The sequence below is a fragment of the Sciurus carolinensis genome, chromosome 15, assembly GCF_902686445.1.
Source record: "Sciurus carolinensis chromosome 15, mSciCar1.2, whole genome shotgun sequence".
Lineage (NCBI taxonomy): Eukaryota > Metazoa > Chordata > Mammalia > Rodentia > Sciuridae > Sciurus > Sciurus carolinensis.
Window position 1 is genome coordinate 56,390,964 of NC_062227.1, and position 22,182 is coordinate 56,413,145.

General features: G+C 54.5%; 1 protein-coding gene across 8 annotated transcripts in view; it reads left to right on the forward strand.

Moving 5' to 3' along the window:
* Window positions 1-14,399, forward strand: part of Ctif (cap binding complex dependent translation initiation factor) — a 283,522-nt gene extending 269,123 nt beyond the window's left edge. For 7 of the 8 annotated variants that reach the window (XM_047526492.1, XM_047526496.1, XM_047526497.1 and 4 more), the window contains 2 exons: window positions 8,875-8,928; window positions 10,469-14,399. In XM_047526492.1, coding sequence (XP_047382448.1) covers window positions 8,875-8,928; window positions 10,469-10,684 — 270 coding nt within the window. In that variant the 3' untranslated portion in view covers window positions 10,685-14,399. The remainder of the gene's footprint in view (window positions 1-8,874; window positions 8,929-10,468) is intronic. The other variant, XR_007105188.1, reaches the window with a different exon arrangement.
* Window positions 14,400-22,182: the final 7,783 nt, after the last annotated feature.

Here is a 22,182-nt window from a genome sequence, read left to right on the forward strand (position 1 = left end):
CCAGCCCCATAGTGCTGGGAATTTATGGCTACAGGGCCTGTGAACAGAACTCCCCTCCTATCTGGGACACTGACCGGGAGCACGGCCCCCAGAGGAGCTGCTGGGGTGGTGGGCCTGTCCTCTGCTCTGGTGTCTGCAGAAGGATTCAGTGTGTGCTCCGAGACCCAGATTACGTTTCCACTCCCTGGGGCCAGCAGTGGGATGAAGTATTCCCCCATGTGACATTTACTGCTGCCACTTTGTACAGGGCAGTTTGCAAGCTCTGCAGGAAGGAGGCTAATTATTCCCTCTGGGGCGCCTGGTCCACAGTTAGGGTGCCTGCCCGCCTGCTCGCCTTAGTAGGAAGCTGGCAGCCAGGTCGCAGGGACAGGCCTGGACCGCAGTCCAGGTCAGGATTGTGCCTTTCCTTGGCATCCCAGCCCAGCCACTGTATCAGGACTCCTGTTAGTGGGAAAGTGACATGTGGAGGGTCCCTGCAGTGCAGGCAGGCTCAGAGCAAGGATGACAGGGAGCGTGAGACCACAAACCTCATGGCTTCCCCCACAGGCTGGGCAGCCTGAGCTTCTCCTTAAGCACCTACATCACAGTCCCCGGCCACCTCAGAGGGCCACATCCTGCTCTTATTTCAGACTGATCCGTGTACTTGATCCTCCCCGCTCCTGGTTCTGCTCTGGCCCTCCCACCTGACCATTTAAACAGGCCTGACTCTTCTGCCTGGACGGGCATCCCACTGACCACTGACCCTGTGCCAGAGTCTTCCTCTTGGCATTCTACCTTCTCTTCCACAGGCAAGTTAGGGAGGAAGGAAGGAAGGAGGGAAGGAAGGGAGGGAGGGAGGGAAGAAGGGAGGGAGGGAGAGAGAAAGAGAGACCCAAAGGAAAAGAAAACAAAAGTGTATCTTCTGTCCGCACTTCTGACCCCTACCATGCACTGAAGTCATCAAGCAAAGGTCACCCTCCCTCTTCTCATCACCAAATCCAGGGGACTTTGGTCATTGTTCATCTCAGGTGGCCTCTCGTGGCGTTTGACCACCCTTGGCCTTGTACTTCCTGGAACTCTCTTGCTTCCATGATACCACTTCCTCTGCTTGACTGAGCTCTCTGACTGTCCTCCTCCTCCTCCAGGGCCGCTCCTCTTCCCTCACCCTTGAGGCGCTCTGCTGTTTCCAGGGCTGGAGGCCTGGCCCTCTCCTCTCCTCGTGCCTGTATTCCACAGGTCATCTCATTCACACCCATGCTTGACTGACCTGGGCACGGAGGACCTCATGGCCGCTCTCCTACTGATCATCCTCCCTGACCATCCCCAGGGACCAGGATTTCCAAAACTGAACTCACTGCCTTCCCAAGACCATGGTGGCGTCCCCATTGTACAGTCAAACCACGCCCGGGCCGGGCCGCGCGGTCTCTGCGCACGGCCTGTTCCCTGCTCTCCCCGGCCTCCCACACGCTCCTCCCTCCGTGCCTGCCTTGACTCATGCCACCCCGATTTCACCAGGGCCTCCTCGCTGGTGTCCCTGCTTCCTGTCCCCAAAGCACTCTCCCCACTCCATTTTATCCTCCACTCTGTAAGAAAGGATCTTTATTGTTCAGTTGGTTTGGGGGACTTCCCTTCATTTTTCCTTTTCTTTCCTTTTTTTAAATTAGTACATTATCATTATTTATAATAGTGGGATTTGTTGTTACACATTTGTATATACAAACAATACGACAATACAATTTGGTCAGCTTGATTCTCCCATACCTCCCTTCCACAGACTTCCTTTGTCTATTCTACTGGTCCCCCAAGAAAGGTTTTCTGGTTTTTTGGTTTTTTTTTTTTTTTTTTTTTTTTTTTTTTTGGCGTAGGGATCAAACCCAAGGCCTCACACATGCAGGGCAAGCACCTCAGCACTGAGCCACATCCCTAGCCCAAGAAAAGTTCTTTCTAAAGTGCAAATATTATCATGTTGCCCTCCAATTTAAATCATTCAATGACTATCCTGCCCCTTGTGATAAAATCCAAAGTTAGGCCAGGCACAGTGGCACACGTATGTAATCCCAGCTACTCAGGAGGCTGAGGCGTAGAATTGCCAAGTTCAAGGCTAGTCTGGGCAACTTAGTGAAAAACTGTCTCAAAATAATAAAAAGGACTGGGGTTGTGGCTCAGTGGTAGAACACTTGCCTAGTGTGTATGGTGCCCTGGATTCAATTCCTAATACTGGAAAAAAAAATCCAAACTGTAGAGTCCTTCAGGATGTGACCCTGGCCTTCTTCTCCTCCCCGCCACCAGTACCGTGTATTTTTAGGAATCTTTAAGTCCTTGTGCACTAGGGCACTCTGCTTGCTCACATTTTTAGCTTATGCACATATTCCTGGAGTGCTCTCCACCACCACTCTGTCCCCTGCTCCAAGCCCATATGCCTAGTAAAAGCCTCTGGATCCCCTTACTAACTGTGAATTATGCCTCATTCTTGCTAATCCTGTACTACACCATGTTTAGCACATGGTAGGTGTTCCATAAATGTTGTTGAAAGGATGGGTATGTGGGTGAGTGGGTGGGTGGATGGATGGATGGATGGATGGATAAATGGATGGATGGATGGATGGATGGATGGATGAGTAGGTGAGTGGGTGGGTGAATGAATGGGCAGATGGACAAGTGAGTGCACAGATGGATAAAAGAATGGATAAATAGATGTATGGATGGATGGGTTGATGGTCACCAACACAGACGTATGATAGATAAAATCAATTCAATTTTGTGAAGACCCAGGTGATAATTGTCAACAGAATTGAGAAGTATGAGTTCCAACCAGAAAAATAATTAAAAATAAGCTAATCTGGGAGAAATTAAAATCCCTCTCCAAGGAAGAGGATGCTGACCCAGGAGTCTTGGGTTCCTTCTAGCTCTGCTTGGACTTGCTGTCTGTCTGGCTTGTGCAAGCGACTTAACTACTGAGCCTCGGTTTCTCTGTCTATTAAGTGGAGATAATAATGCCTGTGGCCTTTGCCTGTCTCCACAAGAGTGTCAGGAGGGTAAATAGGATGGTGCATACAAAGTGTGTTGAGATCGGCAGGGAAGATACACGGCTATAAAGCTAGCGGTGTAATAGCAGTAATAACAGCTTGCATTTGGATCAGGTTTTGCACTTTTCAAAGCTCTTTCACACGTATTATCTCAGTTGACTTTCAAAACAATTCTAGGCAAGAATTATCCCCCCTTCTCAGTGAGGACTTTGAGGTACGAGGTGAGTGAGTGGCACACCCAGAGTTACTCTTGGTGAGTAACAGGCCTTCTGACTCCAAGCCTGCTGCACATTTTTTGATGATAACCTTTCTTGGGTAGATTATCTACTTCCCTGCCTCTCTGAACAAAGAACCAGGCATAATTGACCCTATTCTTGAAGGCTCAACGTCATGACCGTGAACATCAGTTCCTGTGCTGACCTACAGACTTGGCTGTAGATGCAGGTCTGGTGTCAGACGAGATGCAGGGCAGATGGGCCCTGGCTGCCTGAGGGCCCTCCTGAGATGCAGGTGTCCCTATGCAATCCCCACCCCAGCCTGCATCCTCTCCTTTCTCTCCACTGTCAGTGTCTGAGCCCCTCACTCTGGCTTCCTCCCGCTCCCCGGCTCGGCTCTCCCTTTTTCTCTCTCCTCTGGCCTGACTTCTTCCACACTTTCCACTTGCCCTGCCAAGCCCTGGCCCTTCTTTCCACCCAGACAGCCCATCAGAGCCACTCTGGTGGGCTTTGTTCCTCAGCCAAGCTGCCAATCACGGGCACTCTGTCAACTCCCTGTTCCTGCTCCTTCTTTGCGTGCCCCAGCCCACCTGCACCCCCACCGAGGAGGGAGGCTCCTGGAGGCAGGACCCCAGCCGAGCTTTTGCTGCAGAGCATTAGACAGCCTGTGTCTGTTCAACCAGGGCCACGGAATGTGCTGTTGGTGGTCAGGAAGGGCTGGCCAGCGTGCCTTGGATTGACACTCTTCCCTGGTAGGGCCAGGAGTCGTGATCTGCAGCGGGGAGGCCGACGGGTCCTCCCATCAGCACTCCCTTTCCCTTCTTGTCAGGTGGCATCCCAAACAGCCAGCCTGGTTCCATCCTGGGCATGCCTTGGGCAGTGTGCCCGTGCCCCAAGGTCCTTCCCTGGGGACTCAGGATGCTCTTTCTCCCTAGTTGCTGTTGGGCCTCCCACAGCCCAAACGAGATCACCTTGGCTTCTCCCCGAGGGAGGATATGATGGGTGTGCCCACAACAAGTCTCCGGCAGAGACAATAGGACAGGAATGCTTTCGCTTCCGAACAAACACCGCGTGGGCTCGCACAATCGCCTTGGATTCTCGTCCAAGAAACACATTTTGCTGCGCGAGGGCGCGGGTGGCTTGCCTGCCCCAGCCCGCCCACATCCCTCTCGTGCCAGATACTCTGATGAGGGGCTCCCTCCTCCACCCCATGCCTTTGGACCCCAGGAGGGCAGCCATGGTCTTCCATCAGCGCAGCCCTCTTCCCAAGAGTGGTGGTCCTGAGGACTGAACCCAGGGTGCTCTACCTTGAGCTACATCACCCATCCTTTTTATTTTCTCATCACTCAGTTGCCTTGAACTTGCAGTCCCTCTGCCTCGACCTCCCAAGTTGCTGGGATTACAAGTGTGTCCCACCACAACGTTTTTTTTTTTTTTTTCTAACCATTTTCTTACGGTGGTGAAGCACAAACTTGCCCATTTCAACCACTTTCAAGTGCCTGCTTCTATGGCATTAAGTCCGTTCACACTGCATGCAACCATTCCCACCGTCCACCTCCAGAATTCTTTCATCTTCCCCAACTGAAACTCTATCCTCATTAAACACTAACATCCCAGCCCCTGGCAGCCACCAGGGACTTTCTAGTTCTATGAACTTGACTCTTCTAAATACCTCATATAAGTGGAAGCATTCAGGCATTTGTCCCTCTGGGACAGGCTTCTTTTGTTGAGCATGCTGTCGTGAAGTTTCATGCAAGTGGTAGCAAATGTCAGGTGTCCCTTCCTTTTTAAGGCTGAATAACACTTTATTGTCTGGACAGAAAGCTTGTTTATTCATTCATCCATCCGCCCACGCTTGGGTGACTGCACTCCTAGGCTGTGATCAATAATGCAGCCATGAGCCTTAATGTGCGAGTCCCATGTCTGCTCAAGCAGCCACTTTTTAAATTTTTTTTTCTGGCGCTGGGATGGAACCCAGGGCCATGTGCATGCTAGGCAAGTTCTCTACCACTAGCTACACCCCCAGCCCCAAGAGGCCACTTTTTGAGACTGCTGTTTGAGTTCAAAGCAAGGAATCATCTCCTGAAGATCTCAAGGAGAGCATCCATAAATGACAGAACTATTGGTCCCCTCAACACACCAACAAGGATTCACTTAGGAAAGAAATGGAACCCAGAACAGGAAGTTTGGACCAGGATGGAAGAGCAGAAAGGTCCCGCCCTTGGGATGATGCCCACAAAGGGCAAGTGCAGCAGGGAGTCCTGGGAAGTCACTGGGAAGCCAGAGCTGTTGAGCCTGAGGGGCACTGAAAGGGGTCCTGGAGCGAGCCCCTATGGCGCTGTATCAGACCCCCTGGGGAAAGCAGGCCAGCCTCTTGTTTTAACAAAGAGCAGCCAGGGGGACTTCCTGGCTGTGTACCCAGGGTCAGCAAAATTCCCTCAGTGGTCAGGGAGGATGGAGAAGCCACCCTCCACACTCCCATCAGTCCTAGGGTCTGAGTCTACTCTCGAGGGTGGCATTGAGAGACCAGGTCTGCTTTTGAGGGAAGGCAAGACACGGTCTGCAGCCAAGGCTGCCTTCATGTACTCTCTGCATTCCGGCATCTGTGGAGTAAAAGAAAAACAGAAAACTCCCAGCACTCCTGACTTCCTTGAGAAGGCCCAGCAGGGCCCAGCACACCATGTGATTTTTGGCTTCATACAGGCTTTCTTTCCCAAACAACCAAGGAAGAGATAAGACTGGAGCAGGAGACCTGCCCACAGCCCCACTTGAGAGTCCTTGGGAGGCTGTCCCCTGCCCTGGCAGTCAGAGACCCAGAGCCCTGCCAGGGAGAAAGCAAGGGTAGTGGCCCCCAGAAGCATGCCTGTGGGAAGCTGCAGAGGGGACATGATACAGTCACGAAAAAGAAGGGAAGAGAAGAGAACAAATAAGAATATGGAACACAGGGGAGCCTCTTCAGTCAAGTCATGGCGGAGCAGAAGGCAGCAGGCCCCGGGCAGTAGCAGAAACGGGGAGCCAGACACTGGCTCATCAGGGCAGAGCTCCGCTGACAGAACCTCGAGGCTGCTTGAGGCTTTCCATGCAGTGCTGACAGAAGCCTGAAGGGCCCTTTTCCAGAAGGAAAGGCAACCACATTTGACTATGTTGACTGCTTGTCAAGCACTGGCTCTTTGAGGAATTTCCCATAATGCTCCTTCACTTGTTCCTATACCTCAGAATCTGACAGGGCCCCGGGAGGTACGAGACCCTCAGAGGCTCATCTCAGGACAGCCCAGGAGCACCTCCACTCACCATGAGAAGCCCGGATTGAGCAGCTGCCAACTGCCAGCCGGCACTCAGGCGCATCCTGAGCCTACCTTCCCACCTTCCCGACAGTTCCAGGCTCTCCTCCGCTCCCCCAGCCGCCGCCACCCACTCTGTGTCAAGAGTTCCCTCCCCCAGATACCTCGCCTTCCCCCTTTCTTGTGATTTTTACCAGCAACTTTTATTTTAAGGGCTTTTCTCCTTCTACGCACCAGAGGAAAAGTGTGAGAGAAATTCACCATAGCAGGCAGTTGCAGAGACGGCAAAGTCAACGCTGGTCCATGCCTTCCCTGGGGAGGAAGTGGGACCAGGCCCACCTTCCCTCCAGTCCCACCCCTGACTGTCACAGGACCCCCTCCCACCAGGCCTTGGGGTCAGCCCCTGCCAGAGAGGGCTAGGTGGGTGCAGGCCCAGGTGACTCAGGGAGGACGGCTGCATTGTGAACCCCACCCCAACTTCTTCCAGAACCTGCTTCCCAGGCTCCACTCTGGCCCCCTGAGTCTTCCAGATAAAGGAGACCCTTCTCTGGGCAGTCCCTGAGTCCCCCCACCCCCGGCACTGGCTAGTTGGAAGTCTCTCTTCAGGATCTGCAGTCCTGGGGCTGGAGATAAGAAAACTCCAAAAGCAGGCACCAGAGTGGAAGGAAGGGACAGCCGTGTGCCATGGCGTGGTCCCCCGTGCAGATGTACCTGGACATCCAAGTTACTTTCTGTCTTTGGCTCTAACAGTAGTGCGGCAGGTAGTCTGTGGGGGTCATAGAGCATGTGCAGGGTACGTGTGCAGGAGAAAATCCTAGAAGTCACATGGCGGGGTCTGAGGATGTGAGCACATGGTGCTGATCATCGTCACCAAGCTGCCATTGACAAAGCTCTAGAGCTCATATCTCCACGTGCATTGTGTGTTTGCCGAAACATCAATTGTAATTTCGAGTCGTAACCCCTCTGGTCCCATGTGCCCCTCAGGTCCACCTTTCCCAGGATGGTGCCTCGCAGACCCTCTGCTTCCAGGGCTCCATCCATCCCTCTTGCAGACTCTGGCAGCTGGACAGACCATCTCCCTGCCTCCCAAAGTGTGTTTGTTAGCAAATGTTTACCAAGTGCTTACTCGGCACCAGGCACGGTGCCAGGTTCTGGGACAGCAGTGGACAGCAAAGGCCCTGCCCTGGTGGAGGTTCCCTTCTCACGAAGGGAGTCAACGGGCAAACAAGTAGACGTGTGTCGAGCACAGAGAGGAGTAAGAGGAAGGTCAGGGGGTGGTCCTGCGCGGGGACAGCCTGGTTGAGCAGGGATGATTGGGCAGAGCCCTGAATGGGGTCAGGGAGTGAAGTCTGTGGCTGTGGGTGGCTGAGAATTCCTGGGAACCAGAGTGTGGACGTCCAGAGTTGGAAATGTGGACGTGCTACAAACATGGAGGAACTCTGAAAATAGCACATTTAGTGGAAGAAATCGGTCAAGAAAGACCACGAATTGTATGATTTTGTTTCTAGAACCTATCCAGCATAGGCAAATCCAGAGAGACAGAAAGTAGACTCGGCGTTATCGAGGGCTGGAAGGAGGTGGGAAGGGGGGATGCCTACTAATGGGTACAGATTGCTCTTTGGAACGACTAAAGTCTTCTGGACTTAAATAGTGGCCACAGTTGCATAACTCTGAATATCCTAAAACCCACAGAATTATTGCTTTTCAAGGGTGCATTTTTTGTTATATGAACTGTATCTCAATTTTAAATGAGAAAGATTGAGAGAAAGCCAGGTAGGCAGAGGGAACCCCGGCCAGCAGTGTGGCCAACTGAGCACTGAGTAGCCTGGCTGTGGCCTGGGTGTCGCTGGGTAAGTCCCTGCAGCCTTGACTGTGGCCGTTTGCAGTGTTGAACCAGAGGAGAACAGGGCTTGATTCCTGGGCGTCCTGCAGGGCCAGGCCCAGGGCTTCTGACCCAGTGGCCAAGCTTCCTCACACCCGGGGAGACACTGATAGGACATCTGAAAGCTCATTTCATTTCCCTGAGAATTTCCACTGCCCAGCTGTTAACAGTGGATGGTCCCAGCACACTAGGTGTCCCCAGGCCTTTCTCTGTGAGGGCCTCTCCTCGCAGCCTCCTGACCTGGCCCAGGCTCCACTGCATGGTGACCGCCTCCACCTGCTCAAGCCTGGCAGAGAAGTCACTGCTTCCCAGTCCCCTTTTCTTTCCGTCTTCTGATTTTTGTGGGCTCTCACTCCAACCTACCCCTTAGAGACGTTGTCACCAGTCACATCAGGGCTGGGTCGGTAGGAGCTAGGTCGGGCAACCTGGCTGCAATGGCTGGCAGCCAATGTGCCACCTGAGTGGTCCCCTCTCTGCTGTCTCCCTCACAGCTCTTGCAGTCTCAGGACGTGAAGGAGGATGCCGTCCTCTGCTGCTCCATGGAGGTAAGCAGTGGGGCTGGCGTGTCCCAGCGTCACGCCTCGCAGTTGGGCTGGGGGTACAAGGTCACTGGTGCATCCACTGGTCAAGGGGAAATGCTTGTTGAGCAGGGCTGGTGGGGGGTGACTTCGTGAGCAAATGGGCTTTCTGCACCCAGAGCTGTCCACCCTGAGCCACGGACGTGCGGATGGTGAGAAGAGCCAGCTGCAGGATAGAGCCTGGCTCTCTAGAGAGGCAGACAGAGGGCTGGCATTGCCCACTTTCCCCTGCTCCCATGACCACCTGCTCCTTGATTCAGGCGTGCCACACTGATGGCTTAAGGAACTCCACACAACCCTCTGCCTCCAAGTATCTCCCTTTGGTGGCATGGGGCAGGAGGAGGTGCCTCATGCTTGAATTCCCCATGTTGGTTCAGCCACCTTGGGAGGCACCATCCAGGTGTGGCCACTGCCCACTGAAAGGCTTCCTCTGGGATCTTCCTTTGGAGTCTGCCTCCAGTCCTATCCCTGGGGTGGATCTTGGCCTTCTGCAAGTAGCCCAGAGTCACTCAGAGTGGAGCACGGGAGCAGGGGCTTCTAGGGTGAGGCCCCAGCCTGGCAGCACTAGTGAGCACACCTCTCTGGAGGCTCTGTCACACCCAAGGAGCTCAGCAGCCGGAGGTACCAGAAGCCTAGACAGTCCACAGGACAGTTCGTGTGTCGAATTCCAGATGAGCACCTACCTGGTGCCTGAGGAGACAGGGGAAGAAGGTGGAGTCCTCACCCTCAGACGGCTCCTGGGCTGGTTGGGGATGGATGCACACAGTGGAGGGACTAGTTGTGAGCGCAGAGTACACACCCCTGACAACTCAGGGAGTCAGGTAGGGAGGGACCAAGAGGTCAAGGGTGGCTTTGTGAGGAAGGCAGAGCCTTGACCATGGACGGTTCAAGGCTGGGCGGGGTGGCGTTGGGGACTGAGATTATAGCGGGGCTGCTTTTCAAGACTGCAGGACCTACCCCAGTTCATGTTTCTCTCTGCCCTTTGTCACAAGTGCAGACAGAGATCAGTTCTAAAGCTGGGAGGTGAGATGGGGACAGGAGAGAAGGGGAAAGAGAAACGGGGCACTACGTGCTCTCAAGTTCCATGTGGGCACGGGCAGCTAATAATGACTAAGCTCTTTTCCAAAGAGACACCACCAAGTGGATCTGAACACATGCCACCTGATCACCCAAGGGATCAGGTCACAGGGCCACTCGAAGCTGTGTTTGCAGTCAGGGAAGGCTTCCTGTAGGAGGCGGGCTTCTTAGGTGAAGGGGGAAAGAGGTGTGTTACTGAAGTGCTCTTCCGGGCTGGCAGCAGGCCGTGTTCTGATTCCTCTCGTTCCTGCTTGCAGGTGGTTGTTAAATGGGAGAGCTCCCATTTGGAGATGTCCCAGTTCCCTCCTGGGCCTGCTCGTCCCTAAGACTACCCAGCTATTTCTAATCCCTGCCCCTAGCCCACCTAACCAAGTCCAGGGGGTACAGAGCGTCCCAAACCCTGTCCTAACCGCCACTTCTCTGCCCACAGCTGCAGAGTACAGGCCGGCTGCTGGAGGAACAGCTGCCTGAGATGATGGCAGAGCTCCTGGCCAGCGCCCGAGACAAGATGCTATGCCCCTCGGAGTCCATGCTGACCCGGTCACTGCTCCTAGAGGTCATCGAGCTCCATGCCAACAGCTGGAACCCTCTGACACCCCCCATTACACAGTACTACAACAGAACCATCCAGAAACTGACAGCCTGACAGCCAGGGGGCCTGGCGGGCAGCCCACGGGCAGCTGGGGCCCTGGTGCACAGGGCCAGATGGACAGGCGGGAGGACAGGGGTGGCCCTGGCGGGAGACAGAAATGGGCAGGAAGGCAGGCAGAGTCGTGGCCAGTCTGGAACCAGCAGGGGAAGGATCAGATCCCTGAGAGGAGCGTCCCCTCCCCCACAGGTCCCTCTCCCACCCGAGCATGCCACCGCTCACACCAACAAGGGAAGCATGTTTCTTTTTCATGGTGGCCTGGCCCCCGCCCATCCTCTCTCCTGCCCCTCCCACCCCCTGCCACCCCACCCATCCCCCGCCCAGCTTTTTGGCGGGGGTCTTGTCTCTGCCACTCCTCAAGAGTCTCCAGCAGCCTTGCACACCAGGACACCGCGTGGGTCAGGAAGGACCTCAGAAGGCTGAAAAAGTGGGTCGAGTCGGGCTCGCATTGTTCCTGCGTGCTGTCAGCCGCAGTCGCCAACTGGCAGCAGGGACATGTAGCAGATGTCCGGGAGGACAAAGGCAGGCACGGTCCCCACCAGCCGCCCATCACCGCGGGCCTTTGTCAGCCTGGTGGAGCTGGGGGCGGTACTTTCCTCTAACCTTCACGCTCCACCCTCCCAACTTCAGCTCCTCCGCCTGCAGCCCCAGCCCCAGGCCTAGGGGGTCGGCAGCGGGAGCGGGGCTGGAGCCTGCAGCTCAGCTCGCACCCTTTTATTTTATTGTGTTTTATTTTTCAAAAGTCGGTTGCTTTGAAGTCTCTCCTCTCAATGAAAATGCCCTCGATGTGATCACACAGTCAGCCCGCGAGGACCCCCTGATTAGCTGGAGATCAAACCCGGCCCCTCTCGAAGGATTCTAGCCACAAACAGCTTGCCAGTAGCCAATTAGGGTAATTGGAAACTTCTGCCCCGGCGGGGGTCCCCGCTGGAATCCTCTGTTCCTCAGCCCCTGGCCTGCAGCTCCTCTGCTCTCTGTTCCTCCGGCTGTCTCTCTCAAAGGGCCAATACTGTCGCCCCTGGACTGAGTTAGACCCAGTCCTGGCCTGGGGCAGGGGCGGGGGCAGGGAGGGGTGCCTTGTAGTGAACGTGGTCAGGAACAGGGATGGCAAACTAAAACCAAGCGGCACAGCTTGTCCCAGGCTCCTACTGGGGGGGAAGAGTGAGGTGGGGGCTGCCTTCCTCTCCAGAACTTGAAAGTATGGCTCACAGGCTAGAGGCTGCCCTCGCCTCAGCCCCAGAAAGACCCAGAAGCGCAGCCCTCCCAGGCTGTCAGGAAGGGAGAATTCATCCAATCATGACAGGGACAGTCAAGTTGCCAGTGGGGCCTCACGATGGAGCTTTTCAGGCTGGAAACAAGGCTGGGGCTTCTTGGAAGGCCCCCCCATCCAGAGGAATAGCTTTCATCTTTGATAGCTAGCGAGGAGGACGAGGTCAATATGGGTTCGGAGTCCATATTTTGATAAGGCCCCAGAAAACGCCAGCAGCGTCCAGCAGCATCCCAATCTGCTCCTTGATTGAAGCTGGCCAAGCCCTACGTCAGGCTGAGGCTCCTTCTTGCCTCCTGGTTCAAATCAGATTGAGTGGGAAGGGAAGGGTGGAGGAGGTTTCTTTTGACTGTTCCTGAGTCTGGGAAGGCAGACAGGGTGGGTCAGAAGAAGTTACCCAGTTCCCCCTGCTTTACCCACTGAAATCTGCCTTCTGGCTCCAGGATAGGAGCCTGTGCTAGTCCCCAAAAAGAGCCTGTTGGGAACAAATAGTGGGGGACCTAGGTTTCCTCTGCCAAGAGGCCTGTGCTCCCCTGGCCCAGGCCCCTGCCCTCTTCCTCCCCCACCGTCCTTCCCAAGCTCTCTCAAGCTGCTTCTTACTGCCCAGTCTCCTGCCCAGCCCTTAGGCCCAGGGACATCAGAAGCCCCACAGGAGGCTTTGAGGGAAGAGCTGGGCTGATTTGGGGATGCTCAGAGAGGGCACCAGGGAACACATGCTCTCCAGAGTCTGGAGTCCAGCAGCCTCAGCCAGCCAGCAGCTACTCTCCTGCAATCACAGAGAGCCACACCTGTGCTAAGATGGCTTCCCTCAGGTGTGGGGTGTGTGTGTGTGTGTGTGTGTGTGTGTGTGTGTGTGCGTGCATGTGTGTGCATCTGCTGAGAAAGAAGCAGGGGCCCAGAGAGGCCAGGAGTGGGGGCCTAGGTCGCAGTGGAAGCAGGTCCACCCCTCGGGGCTCCCAGAGGAGCTCTTCCTGAAGGAGGAGTCGGAGTCCCCTGAGGAAGCAGAGACAGCACCCTAGGCACCATGGATCTAATGCGCGTCCCTCTGACCAGCCTTTTGGGGTCTCGCCTCAGAGCCAGCCCCTCTTTGCCCGGGAAGAGCAGTGTGAAGAAGTGAGATATAAATATGTATACATATATAAATATATTTTTAATTACGTGTCGTGTCACGGTGGCTCTAGACGTCCCATTTGCATAGTTTATTCCATTGCTTGAAAGCACTTCCTGGCCAATCTGAATAACACGTTCGGCTGTTTTTCTAAATGCAGGTTGCTGCTACTTTTCCAGACCTAGAAGGAAAACATTTTTAATTTTTTTTTTTTTAAAGAAACAAAAGCAAAGCCTAAAATTTAAGAGTCTGGGGCAGCTTCCCATGGGATACTACTCAGACCGGGCTGGAGGCAGAAGTGGGTGCTCCACGGCCCCCTGCACCTCCCCAGGCCAGATTCCTCTCTACTGCAGGAGGAAGGTCACATCCAGTTGGCCTCTGAATGTATTCGATGGGAGACAGAACTGGACATGGTGTCACCATGGCCTGTGCTGCTGCTCCCCGCTCGCCCGCAGTTCTTGGCGCACGGAGGAGGCCCGGTACAGCCATCTGATGTCCATCCTCCTTGTCCCCGCCCCACCTGTCAGGATGAGTTTGTCACCATTTTCCTCTCAGGCTGCCTGCTTGTCACCCTCCTGCTGCCCACAGCCTGGTGGCTTTGCCTGAGCTCTGGGACCGCAACCCCAGTAGGGCTCCCAACCTCCTCCCCTGGACGCTGGGAACCTCGCTGTCCTCCACAGGGAACATGCACCCCCAAACCCAGCTTTGTCTGTCTGTCCTTCCTTAACCAGTCTGTAAACCTTTACAGTTTGGGGGTTGTCCTGTCCATCTGTGTAAATGTAAATGTTGACCCGGTCGGTATTTATTCTCATTTTTATTTTATTTTATTTTCTCTCTGAGGGGTGGACGGGGAGGGACTGGACCGCAGATCACGCCCCAGGCAGCTGAAGGGGCGGGCCAGACAGCCCGGCTGCCAAGAGGAGCAGCCCCCTGGGGCCACCCCAGACAGTGGCCTGCAGGAAGCCCAGTCCCAGGCTGTTATCTGGCATCAGAAGCCGGCCAGCGTTCCTTGTCCCACACGCTTGGCTTGGCCGTGGTGTGGCGTCCCTCAGCTGCCGGGCACACTGTTGGGGAACCTCTGATGGGGTCTTTGAAGATGCAGATCAGAGCGAAAACAGCCGGGGACACTCGGGAGACTCGCACCCGAGGCTGGCCACCTCACCTGAGCCAGCCAGGGGCCAGACAACAGGACCTACCTCCCTGGAGCAGGGCCTGGGGCTGCCCGCCAGAGCTGCGGCGGAAACCTGCTCGCGCCACCGCCCCACCTCCGTCTGTATGTCCTGCTTTTCAGCTGAACCCAAACTACAAGTGGGTTTAAAAAAAAATAAACACTACAAAAACCCAAAAATGCCCTGAATCTGTGCTCTCTGTGTGCTCAGCAAAGGCAGCCTGTCCAGGCAGCGAGCTAAGGAGAAGAATCGCCACAGCGTGGCCAACGTGAAGAGCAAGGCCAGGTTCAGGGGTCTGGGGACGGTCAGGAAGGAGTTGGTCCAGGAGAACATGGGCGGAGCCCTTGCCCCCAAAGCTGGGCGCTGTCCACAGCGATAGCCCTCCCTGGTGGTGGCCTCCGCACCCCAGCTTTGGCCTGCTGCCTATTCAGTTTCTCCTGGAACCTGCCCTTCCCAGGAAGTGCCCCGGGGGCATTTGGCAATGACTCGTTTTAAGAACCTGAGACTTGGGCCAAGCAGCTTCCAAAAGTCCACAGCAAATGGCTGTCCAGCACCCGTGGGTCAAATGAGTCCTTCATCAAAGGCTCCCAGAAGGATTTCTGTTCCCTTGATGACACGTCCCTTGGTTTGCACGGTCTCTCCTACGGGGACCCTACCCGCTGGTAACAGCTCCCGTGGCTTCTTCCTGGCTGGAAACTGCCAGTCTTCCAGCTCCTCTGGTGGTGACCAGAGCATCTGCCCCTTTGCCTTCCCCTGGCCTGAGCCTGGGGAGGACATGGTGAGATCTGGTCCTTGCCCGTGAGTCATACCCTTCCGTGAACTGCATGCGAACAGCCAGAAGGATACAGATTAAGTACAGGAAAATGACTTTCTTTTTTTCTTTTTTTCCAGGGATTGAACCCAGGGCCTCATGCTTTTGAGGCAAGCACTCTACCAACTGAGCTATATCCCCAGCCCCTATTTTTTATGTGTTTTATTTTTATTTTTTTTATCTTTGAGATAGGGTCTTGCTAAGTTTCTGAGGCTGGCCTTGAACTTGGAATCCTCATGCCTCAGCCTCCCAAGCTGCTGGGTTTACAAGCCTGTGCCACTGTGCCTGACTGGGAAATAACATTTTAATTGCACAATTGAGATATTTGTCAAATAAATTTGCTTCTTTCTTCCTTCCTTCCTTCTTTCTTTCCTTCCTTCCTTCCTTCCTTCCTTCCTTCCTTCCTTCTTTCCTTCCTTCCTTCCTTCTTCCTTCTTTCCTTTCCTTCTCTTCAACAAAATGCAAAAGAGTAAAAGCGGAGATTGGAGCTCAAAATGAAAAGTTCTTGAAGGTAGCAAAGAGGGTAAGAAGAAGAGGTCCTACCAACTAGTTCATCCAAACAGGAGGACTTCTCTTTCTTTTTTTTTTAAATGGTACCAGGGATTGAACCCAGGGCCTTATGCAGGGGAGGTAAGCACTCAACCAGCTGAGCTATTTCCCCAATCCCCAATAGGAAGACATGTGTAATGTAGTCCCGCCTCAGAAGGTTCTGAATTACTGGCTCCTATGAAACACAGCCTCCAAATTATAAATGGTTCATTCTGCATTTCACCCCCATCTCTGCTGACATGTGTTCTCTGTTTTAAGAATGGGTTATATATATACTAGGTCTATAGGAAGTGGGGAGGAGAAAACTTTATTTTGGGTGAATAAGCTAGAAAACACACACACACACACACACACACACACACACACACACACTATAAGACCTATAAAGGCCTTTTAAGAACCCAGGCAGCCAGATGTGGTGGCGCACGCCGATAATCCCAGTGACTCAGGAAGCTGAGACAGGAAGATCACAAGTTCAAACCCAGCCTCAACAATTTAGGGAGGCTCTGAGCAACTTAGCAAAACCTTGTCTCAAAATAAAAACATAAAGGGCTGGGGATACAGCTCACTTAGTAAAGTGCTTGCCTCTTAAGCACAAGGCCCTAGGTTCAATCCCCAGCACCACAAAAAAAGCAAAAAATAAGAAGGAAAGGAGATGTAGCTCAGTGGTAAAGTGCCCTGAGTTTAATCCCCAGTACCATAAAATAAGAACCAAGCTGGGCACAGTGGCACACACCTATAATCTCCGTAGCTCAGAAGCCTGAGGCAGGAGGATCACAAGTTCAAAGCCGACCTCAGCAATTTAGCAAGGCACTAAGCAATTTAACAAGACCCTGTCTCTAAATAAAAAATCAAAAAGGGTTGGGGATGTGGCTCAGTGGTTAAGCGCCCCTGGGTTCAATCTCCAGTACCAAAAAAAAAAAAAGAAAGAAACCAAGGAAAATAAAGAAGGGATGGAACAGTGCGAAGGGAAGAAGAGGCAAGGCCTTAGTGAACGGCCCCAGGGGTTTCAGAGCCTCAGGACACTCACTGTCTCAGTTGGTCCAGGGAAGTAGGTGGTATGGGTGTTGATGTTTGCTTGTTTGCTTTGTTGGAACCCAGGACTTGTACATGCTGAACAAGAGCTCAACTGCTGAGCTGCACCCCTGTCCAGACATTGGGCTTTGACGCCTGTTTCGCAGACGAGCCAAAGGCTAGACAGTGTGAGAGCCAAGTGCCCTTTCCACCAGCCCAGAAAGTCCGCCTGCCCCTCCCCTCCCTGTCCCTGTCCCCTGTAGAGCACACCCCAGGGAGCCAGCCGGTCAACCAGCAGACAGCTGCCTGCCGAGACTGCCTGGACAGGCTACTGGGCTTCCCTCTGCACTTGGGGGAGAGCAGGCCAAGAGGAAATAACTCATCAAGGGACTTCTTGATGAGGGGTGGGCAGATGGAGCACTACGGCAGTCATAGTAAGTGTGACGTGTCCTGTTGGATGTCAGTTCCCTCTAGGCAGTGGCTCTCAGGTGGGTATGAAGTGAGGTAGACCTTCACAGGGGAGCATTTCAAGTCTGAGCCAATATCCAATTTGCCTAAAAGCGTCTTCAAACGACATGCTAAAACAGGACACGCAACCCACCAAAACCTTCCCAATCCTGGCCTTAGGGAGCCCCTCTCCTTGCCCGTACTGGGTCTACAGGAAGACCGGAGGGGGACTTCATTTTGGTGTGTCATACCTTGGGTAGGGTAAGGGAGACGATGGCTGGGAGCTGCCATCCGCCTCTCCGGGAACACAGCACAATGACAAAACTGTCACAAGTCATACAAATGACTGGGAACAGCAGGCCACAAGGCCGCCTTCCTCCACTTGCAGGGCTGTGGGACAGAACATGCCAGGGAGCAGGGCAGCCTATGACCTCATGGGCCCTAGGCACCTTGGCCTCCAGAGGCCTTTCCTCAGTTACAAAAAAAAAGTATAAAAATAAGATTTAGATTTTATGACTCTGTTGGTAGAAAGAAAAATATATTGATATTATTTATCAGAACGTGTTCTTCAACCCAGAAGGTTTTTGTTTGTTTGTACTGGTGATGGAACAAGCCAGAGAAGCGCAGTGCCACTGAGCTGTGTCCCCAGCCCCTTTTATTGACTTATTTTTAATTCTCTTTAGTTCTGTATGACATTAGTGTACACTTTGGCATAATCATGAAAGCGTGGATCCTGATTTGCTGGAACGCAGTCCCGGCACTTCCCCTTGTCCTTGCCCAGTTCCCTCCTTCTACTCATCTGTAACTTCTGGGTTTTTTTTAAACCTACTATCTTGTGGGTATGCTCCATGCTGGGATCCACTGTGCTATATTCATGTACTCGGCCCTTAAAAACATTTTTTTGAGACCGTCTGGCCAAGTTGCCCAGGGTGGCCTCAGCCTCCAAGTCTCCAGGATTACAGGTGCCACCTTACCTGGCATAGAAGCGCCTTTTTTTTTTTTTTTTTTTTGGGTGCTGGGGATGGAACCCAGGGCCTTGTGCTTGCAAGGCGAGCACTCTACCAGCTGAGCTATCTCCCCAGCCCAAAGTGCATTTTTTAATTCTGATTTTTAAGAGAAAACATGTTGTGGTCCCCTAAAAGCATTGCATCCATTTACTTATGAACAACAGGAATTTTCTTCTCACCGTCCTGGAGGCTGGAAGCTGAGATCAGGTGCCAGCATGCTCAGGCTCTGGGGAGGCCCCCCAGCTGCAAACTGCCACCTTCTCATTGTGTCCTCACAAGAAGAAAGAAGGTAAGAGTTCTCTGGGGTCCTTTATAAAGGCACTCACCCTCTTCATGAGGGCGCCATCCTAGTGACCTAATCACTTCTTCCAAACTCCACCTCCAAATAACAATTTCCAGGGTTATGATTCCAACATATGAATTTGGACGGCACACAATCTAGCGTAGCACTCCAGTTACCGCGCCTAGTGGATACACTGGCCATGCCAAGGGAGCCCTCACCAGAGCCTGAGCGTGCTGGCACCTGATCTCAGCTTCCAGTCCCAGAGCCATGAGAGACAAATCCCTGGTGGTGTCCCCTCTGAGCAAAGAACCCGCCTGCCCCTGATGCTCACCTACCTCAGGGCGACTCAGGGCAGGGGCTGGGGGTGGTCAAAGGGCAGCTCAGTCTTCCAAGAAGGCAGTTGACCAACTCTGGGAGCCAATGTAGTAACTGCTTCTGCCCTCACCTGGCTGCCGGCCAGACAGCCTGGAGTGCAAAGCTGTGGTTCCGTCCCTGAGGAGACTGCCCAGAGCCCCGGTCACCACACAGGGCTTCCCCTCTCATGGCCCTTCCCCATGAGTGTCTCACCAGAGTGCTTCAAAGGAAGGAAATACAGTTCTTCTACCCATTTCACATTCAGAGAAACTGAGGCCCAGGTAACCATCCCATAGAGTGAATGGTGCTTTACAGGTACAAATATGATCTTCTTTGATACAACAACTTTGATAAGTGGCAAACACTTTTAACCTCGTTTTAACTCAGGGAAACAGGCTCGGAAGGGTACAGAGACAAGCCTGTATCATGTGACCTATAGGCATAAAGGACAGGTCTTGAATTGCCGCCATTGTCCTGAGATGAGTGAGTCTGGTGGGATTGCGGGGACCAGGCAGGGGAACCAATCTGAAAAAGAGATTCTGAGCATGATGCTCACAGCCACCGCACTCCTGCCTCTGAGCCTCATTACCTGTCCCAGCTCTTTCGAGCGAGGCCTTACTTGAGCTGGGGACTCCAGGGGAATAGCAAAGGAGAGGCCACCCTAAGAACCTTGCTGTGCTGGAATTCCCAGACCACAGTCACACACCCACAGGCCTGGCCCAGCTTCTGAGTGTGTCCTGGCGCAGGCCCTGCTCACGGCCGCCCCACGCTGCAAAGATAGCCAACATTGGCTCAGGCCCTCCCTGGTCATGGCGACTATGTACGGCTTGCCCAACCTCACTGTCCACCCAGGGAGGACACCACCCCCATCCCTTCCCAGGACAGGCCAGAGAGAACCCAGCACCCACTGAAAGACACAGTGAGGAAAATCAAGCTAAAAAACTGAAAACAAGCTGGTTCTATTGCACGTCCCCCCAATTAACAAGTTTTATTAAAGCAGTTGACAGTCCAGTTTTTTTGTTTGTACCAGGGATTGACTCCAGGGACACTTAACCACTGAGCCACATCCCCAGCCCTTTTTATATTTTATTGAGAGACAGGGTCTCACTGAGTTGCCTAGGGCCTCACTAAGTTGCTGGGGCTGGCTTTGGCCTCGAGACCCTCCTGCCTCAGCCTCCCAAGTCACTGCGATCACAGGCGTGCACCCCTGCACCCAGCGACAGTCCAGTTTTTGTTTTGTTTTGTTCTTTTCTTTTTTTTTTTTTTCAGGGCCAAGGACCGAACTCAGGGCCTTGCACATGCTAGGCAAGCGCTCTGCCACTGAGTTCAAGCCCCGACCCGACAGTCCAGTTTTAAAGGTACTTGTCAACACACACAGAAACTTACTATCCCGTGTGCTCGCGAGCCTCGCTCTTGGTGGCTTAGCGTGTTGAAGCACCAGGGAGGAGTCGGCAGTGAACGGTCACACCCAGCTTCGACTCAGCGCCCAGGCCCGTCAGCGCCAGTGGTCACTAGGTGCTTCAGCGCCCCTCGGGGGAAACACTAACTTTTCTTGGTTCAGTGAAAATGGCGCAGGTGGCTTTGGGGACACAGTCCCTCTTGTAGAATCCACGGTCTCCTTGTGCTGGAGTGGACTCGCTGAGAAGCAGCTCTTGCTCAGCGGGAGACAGTGTGTCCCAGGGTCTGGAAGCCTCTTTGGATCCCTGTCCCTGCCATCAGGCCACCCACCCCTCAGACACAAAGCAGCCTGTCCACTCCGGCTCCTGCAACTCCCAGGGTCAGGCAAGGCTCGTCAGGGCCCCCGGATCCCCAGGTGACCAAGAAGAGCACCCAGGGCCACAGAGGTACCTCAAAGGTGAACAGAATGAGTGACTCAGGGCCCAGCCACATAATCAGTGTCTGCCCTATTTGACCAGAGCCAGGAGTGGACTCGGCTTTGGGCTGGGCGGAGGGAAATGAGAAGGGCTGGGACTGAGGAGGTGAGAAGGCACAGCAGGTAGGAAGCACCTAGCCAGGAGGAAGGGGCTCGCCTCGGAATTCTGTGGCTGAGGAGCAGCCTTCAAATCTCAGGGACTGCAGCATCTGCGTGCACTCTCGGCCCGCAGGTCTGCAGACGAACTGGAGTGTGCACTGGTGCTGGCTGGCTCTGGTCCACACCGAGGCCGGCGCCACCGTGAGGAGCAGAGCTCATCCGCAGTCCATCGCAGCACAGCCTGTCTCCACTCTGGGCCGCCTCTACCAGGAAGCTCTCCCTGACTGCTCCCTGAGCCGGGGTCACGCATCACTCCCCTGGGCTCCCACCGCTTCCAGGGACGCTGATGTGTGTAGGAGGTAGATAACCACGGACAGAGCTTGTCCCTCTGCACCCCCACATCAAGGACAGAGAAAGGGTGTGGGCTGGGTAACAAGTGACAGAGGCCTTGGGGTAGGAAAGTTGAGCTGTGCCTTGGGCCAGGTCCTGGAGGTGGAGTGAGGAGACCCCACGGACAGCAGGAAGGGGAGGGGAGTCCCCAGAAACCAGGGTCTCACAATCCAGAGGCCTGGACATGGTGGGGCGCCCTGCCCTGGAGGGCCCAACCTCAGTCAGCGCGGAGGCCGCCCCTGTGGCCAGCAGAGGTGCCCCTCCTCCCTGAGGCCCCGCCCTGCCCGGGACCTTGTCAGCTGCCTGGACCCCTCCGCCGGGCACCCTCTCCAGGACAGAACCCGCGCACTGTGCTTGGGGTCTCTGGTGTGTCTGCGAGCTACGCGTGGGTGGGTGGGGATCCTATGCTTGAGCAGGGGCAGCGTATGTGATGTGTGCGGCCATGTTGTGTACACGCGCGCACGCGCTGCCCTTCATACATTTCCCCAGCTGCTTGGCCTCTGAGATGACAGGGTCCCCTTCTTAGAAACTGTGCTCTTGGAGGAGGTCACAGTGGCCCAGCCTTCACTGCTACCTGGGGGTTCGGTGCCGTGGTCCTGCCACCGTGAGCAATGGCTGTCACCCAGTGGGCTGGCCTCGCTGGCCTCTGCTCACCAAACGCCCCCTGGAAGTCTGACCCATCCTCAGTTGGTAGGAAAGGTCTGGACAGACAGGAAGGAGAAATCAGGGAGGACTCTGTTCCCAAGGGCGGCCAGGGCCCCAGTCAGCAGGAGGCGCCTGGTCAGGACAGACTGGCTAAGAGGAGACCCGGGAGGACAGGAAGCACGGAAGGAACCAGAGCGGCCCAGAGCAGAGGAGGCGGCCTCCGAGGAGCAGGAGCCTCCGGGCCACGTTCAAGCACAAGCGTGGCCCCAGCAGTGGCGTGGAGGCTGGGGCCTCGGGCCTCAGCGAATGCTCCACGACCCCCACCTGGAGGCTCAGCCAGGCAGCGGCACCTGGGCCACCTGCTCCATCTGCAGAGGCTGCTCCGCCCTCTCCCCTGCTGCCCCCAACACTCCAGGCTGCAGGCCCTGGGGGAGTCAGAGCCACCCTCCCATTTTACAGATGAGGCCACTAGGCCCTTA